General features: G+C 41.8%; 1 protein-coding gene across 2 annotated transcripts in view; it reads right to left on the bottom strand.

The window, feature by feature from the left end:
* Positions 1-2912: 2912 nt before the first annotated feature.
* The window catches only part of LOC101860317, a 16319-nt gene continuing 13455 nt past the window's right edge, over positions 2913-5776 (bottom strand). For both annotated transcript variants that reach the window (XM_005094948.3, XM_005094947.3), the window contains exon 2: positions 2913-3844. In XM_005094948.3, coding sequence (XP_005095005.1) covers positions 3246-3836 — 591 coding nt within the window. In that variant the 5' untranslated portion in view covers positions 3837-3844 and the 3' untranslated portion in view covers positions 2913-3245. The remainder of the gene's footprint in view (positions 3845-5776) is intronic.

The following is a 5776-nucleotide window of genomic DNA, read 5'->3' as shown; positions in this document are numbered from 1 at the left end:
AAAAAAAAAGCCGCATACACCCCCCCCCCCCCCCCACACACACACTTGGAAGAACATGCACGTACATAGATACACTCATCTACGCTCAAGTCACGACGTATAAAGCCATGACAAAATTAATTTTGATCAAACGTCTATTGGGACAAATTTAGCTTAATTAGGCACTTTTCCTATGTGGCTACTATTGCGGCTCTATTGGTTCTGAAATAAAATGGAAGTTCCAGGTTCGATTCGAAGGAGAACTTAGTCTCCACTTCCTTCTGCAGACATTTCTGAGCTTGGCACCTTGTTGCAAGCTGAGTAGAGGTGGGCAGCATCCGGATTATCTATCCGGATAACCGGATAATTCTCAATGAAACATTATCCGAATTCAGACTTATAAACTCCCTTTCCTGACCCTCTTGCCGAAGTGGGTGCACTCATTTGTTGAAGAGATGCTAACCCGTTTGTCGAAGTGGTTCTAACCCATTTTGCCAAAGTGGCTCATGCCATATTATTTGTCGAAGAGGTGCACTAACATATTATCCGGATTTTGCTAAAGCGACTCATTGCCCAGCCCTAAAGCTGAGACAGCTGGTGGTCATTAAAAAGAAACGATGTAAACGCTGTCTAGCGAAGAGTTAAATTTGAAAAAATAAGAAACTAAATTTGTCAGTAATTGAAGTAGAGGCCAATAAATATTATATATTCAAACAGACCTCCTTGTGACTGAAACAACGTCCTTTCGGAAATAAATAGAGGAAACAGCATCTCAGTCTCGAACATCAAACTACATTGTATCTGGGCATTCCAGACTAGATCTAGATGGTTACGAGAAGACATGACTGGGCACATCAGACTGAACGTTCGCATGCGAAACAAATTAAGAGTTAACGAACCTGTAGTGTGTCATAACAACTTTGTTTGTTTAAGTCAAGACAAGCACATCGACACAATAATGATCATTTAGTGCCAAAAAAAAAAAGACCGATAGACAGAAACATCACTGGGAAAGTATAGAGATGTAGGAACTACCAATGGCGTCCTCAAACCAACCACTCATTACAATTCAAATGTTGTGAATGCCAAGCATAATATACGGCCTTCGCGATGTCGCAAGGGCACCATTCCTGACTAGTCGAAATTCTATGCAAATGGTAGGGTCTAAAGCGAATTGCAGAAGTATTTTGATATTGGGATTTCAACAAAATCGTTAGAATTGTTAATCAACGTTGTGAGTCACTAAAGTTATGGGTATTCAGCTTAAACTACTAGTCAGAGGCATTTTAGTGTATCTATTGAAACATTCTTGATTGAAACTGTACACGGAAGTATAGTCACATGGCGTATGTTTTGCCACTATTGCACAATGAGGGGTATTTTTTTAACTCCAAAAGATCTTTCAGCTGCTCAAATCATGAAATGTCAGCAGTCATGCCCTGTTGAAAAGGTTTTCAGTGCGTCAGGCGTTGAGATAACATTAAACATGTAGACAATTCCACCAGAAAGACATGCAATACCGACGCAAGCTGTTAAATGTACATAGCCCAGAAAGCAACATATTACAGATTAGAGGAGGAAAAACTGTTTATTCTTTTAACAATTGTACTTACACAATGTATTTTTTCCTTCCATTTTTCAACATTTAGAATTTGGATTTACATTTTTACTGAGCTCATGCAACCAATAGCACAGATTAAGAAAGTGCAATACTATCTTTATTAACTCAAATCAATTGGGCTTAGTTCATTTCAGCAGCAGGCCGACCATACGACCAGTGGAAAAATGTATGGTTTCTCGTAACCTCGGTCCTGTAAAACGCATAGTTCCCTGTAACCCTTTTCCTTGTCTTGGTCCTGAGTACCGCCATGGTCATCAAGGAAAAAAGACGCCACCTCAACTCAGCTTGCTCTGTCGAGCTGTCGTAACTTACCGGGTTTCCAAACTGTCATAATTATATCAACTTGGCAGGAAAAATGCAAATACACAGAAACGCTCTCTCTGTCTCAAACACACACACACACACACACACACACACACACACACACACACACACACACACTAACACACACTCACAAACACAAACAAACGCGCACACACAGACACACAGACGAACTGACATCCTCTCTCTCTCTCTCTCTCTCTCTCTCTCTCTCTCTCTCACACACACACACACACACACACACACACACACACACACACACACACACACACACACACACACACACACAGACGTGCTCTAGCCTCTCTCTCTCTTTCGCACACGCACACGCACCCCCCTCCACACACACACCCAAGCAAGCACACGCAAGCACACGAACTAAGAGAGAGAGAGAGAGAGAGAGAGAGAGAGAGAGAGAGAGAGAGAGAGAGAGAGAGAGAGAGAGAGAGAGAGAGAGAGAGAGAGAAAGAGAGGGGCTGCATTTATCAAAAAAACACCTTTTAAGCATCCTGTTCTTGGAATTTTTGTGTGGACCAAGCGCTGGGTTTTGCAAGTAAGTAAAAGATAAGGATGATACATTTATACATCGAGGCACTTCTCTCAAATTTATGCTGGGTTAACGTTAAGCTCACTTATGATAATGCTAGACTATGGTGAGGATAGTTGTGGAACGAATCTCGGCTTGTGTGTTAGACTTGAAGATTTAGGGCTGTTTTAGCGGCCACATTCACTCAAAACTGTCCAACTGGACAAAGATGTTAAACCAGTGGCCAAGGCTAGTCTGTTAATTCAACGTGTTGAATGGAGTTTGATCTTTGCGATACTGTCGCCTATACAAGATGTACACTTGTTTTTAAAAAAAATCTTTTTCAAGGTTTCCGAAGAAAAGCTACAACATTTGAATTCATAGTTCACTTTACATATTGTGTACTGTGTACTACAATCAGCCTGTTGTATCATGGGAGCGCAAAAGTAGAAAACACGTTCTGGGTAACTTTAATTAATTTTCTTTATTCCAAAATATTGCATTTGACCCAGGATCATCTGAATGTGTGTACATTTTACTTTTCCTAGTAACATATCCATATTTTTTTAGCAACATTGTGAAAATCATACAATGTAGAATAAATGTTATGTTAAGAGGATAACATGGTCTTTAAATCTGTAAGCCAGCACAGTAAGGATTTCTCTAAGTCGAAGCGCTGTCAATGTGAAGAGGATCTAGGATTCCATGGGTAACATCCTCTACCTTTTGAGCAATATCGTGGAGATTTCTCTTGGAGTCATCGTTGTGAAAAGGGTCTACAACTCCATGGATAAGATCCTAAACCTTTTGAGCAATATCGTGGAGATTTCTCTTGGAGTCATCGATGTGAAGGGGATCTAGGATTCCATGGATAAAATCCTCCACCTTTTGAGCAACATCATGAAGATCTCTCTTGGAGTCATCGATATGAAGGGGATCCAGGATTCCATGGATAACATCCTCGACCTTTTGAGCGATTTCATGAAGATTTCTCTTGGAGTCATCGATGTGAAGGGGATCTAGGATTCCATGGATAAAATCCTCCACCTTTTGAGCAACATCATGAAGATCTCTCTTGGAGTCATCGATATGAAGGGGATCTAGGATTCCATGGATAAAATCCTCCACCTTTTGAGCAACATCATGAAGATCTCTCTTGGAGTCATCGATATGAAGGGGATCTAGGATTCCATGGATAAAATCCTCCACTTTTTGAGCAACATCATGAAGATCTCTCTTGGAGTCATCGATGTGAAGGGGATCTAGGATTCCATGGATAACATCCTCCACCTTTTGAGCAATATCGTGGAAATTTCTCTTCTCTTGTGCAGGGACGTAGAAACCGGAAGCCACAGCGGCAAGGGCAAGTCCTAGGATTGCAAACCTCATTTTGAAATCTGTAAATATAAGATGTTTGTTCAATTTGAAAGAGATGAAGTGTCATTATTTGAAATTTCCCATTTATTAACAAACGTTTTTCAATTTTGTCGAAAGATTTAGATTCTTACCCCTTTTCGTGTCACATATAATCTGGAAACGAAATTACTCTCTTCTATCAATCTGGGTTCTTGCAAGTGCGAGTTGCTTTCCAAAATTTGAGACTGCGTCCACTTAATACGGATCATCAGTCCTTGAAGGGAAATTCGTGGACTTTTGTCTGTTTTGACGTATTGCTTGGATTGTTCTATTTTGTCCATTGCTATCATTTTTATCCGAAAGAGCTGAAGTCACGTAATACTAGTAATAGTGACGCGGTTAATACATTTGCACACATGGAAATAATGGCAAGATACATTATGAACACATGAAAGAAAGGCATTATTAGTGTTTAATATGTTACCTATGAATGATGCCGTTTCCCCCTTTAAGCTTTTACTTTTAAAAAGTGGGCTGGATGAGGATGGGTGTTGAATATCGTTGTATGTCTTCTATGATTGTTAAGACTTCAATTCAATGACTGCTGCGCATGAATATGAAGATGTGACACAATACAAACTTTAGAGCTATGAAGTATCAGCTGGACACGTTCTAGTAAAGGTACAGTCCATGCCGGCTTTAAGCACGGTCATCGGGAGAAAGCTTGGCGTGCTTAAAGCCGAAGCGTGCTTGAGTGCGAAGAGGACATAATCCAGAGATTTTCATGTAGAAAATTTCACGTGCTATTTCCCTTTGTTTGTAAGTAGGCCTATACTATATGCTAATGCGGTCGAGCAAAAGTGTGCACTGTAATTTTTTAGACGCCATGGTAGTTTTTGTTTGTTTGTTTTGTTTTTTGGTCGAATGGGAAATTAAAACTTAATTTAGACGGCCACTCACGATACAGCACACTAGGCCTACACACTGCCTGTGCGTACCACTGCCCACTGTGCCACATTCATACCGCCGCCTTCATCCCACCTCGCGCGTGATACATAATATTAATCATGATTAAATGGATAGCGAGGGTCAAAGTACCGTGAAACCGCAGCCAGCCTCCCTATCTCGTCACCCCGACTTTCTTTGTATAAATGTATTGTTTTTGTCTGTGTGTAGCTTTGCCCTAGGCTAGATCCTATGTCCGCCCGCGCGGCTGTGTGCATCTCTCTGCCTTCCTCTCGGCGCGTGTGCATGCGTATGTGCGCGCGCGCGCGCGCGTGTGTGTGTGTTTGTGTATGTGTGTTTGTGTGTGTGTGTGTGTGTGTGTGTGTGTGTGTGTGTGTGTGTGTGTGTGTCCATCACTTGCGTTCTTTGTGTTTCTCTTAACACACTCCACTGCTGCGATGTAGACTGTGGGTTCGAACTTCGATGGGTCATCATGAAAGTATTCACTGCCTTGTAAATGAAGCGTGCCTGAAGCCGAAGTTACCGTGCTTAAAGGCGTGTAATTTATATAGCAAAAATTTGGCGTGCTTGAGTCCGAAACATGCTTTATGCCGGCGTGCTTAAAGCCGGCACGGACTGTACCAAAACCACTCCCCCCCTCCCCCCCCCCCCCCACCAAAGAAAAAAATCATCACTAGAGCGGTGTTCTTCTCTTGTCCAAAGTTTGATTGACTTTAAGAATGTGTAGATGCGTAAATAGGCCTATATTATTATGTAGGAAGGTTTGCACGTATGTGGAAAGGCAAGCAGGTAGGCAGGCAGGCAGGCAGGCAGACAGGTCGGTGGGTTTATTGGTCGGCAGACAGATAAATAGGCGAGTAAACACACAGGCGAGCAAGAATATATGCATAGATGGATGGATGGATGGATGGATGAATGGATGGGCAGATGGACGTATGAACAGATGGATGGATGAATGGATGGGTGTGTGTGTGTGTGTGTGTGTGTGTGTGTGTGTGTGTGTGTGT

The sequence above is a fragment of the Aplysia californica genome, unplaced genomic scaffold (assembly GCF_000002075.1).
Source record: "Aplysia californica isolate F4 #8 unplaced genomic scaffold, AplCal3.0 scaffold00092, whole genome shotgun sequence".
In the NCBI taxonomy this organism is placed as follows: Eukaryota; Metazoa; Mollusca; class Gastropoda; order Aplysiida; family Aplysiidae; genus Aplysia; species Aplysia californica.
Note: the sequence above shows the minus strand (reverse complement) of the source record. Positions and strands in the feature narration are given on the sequence as shown.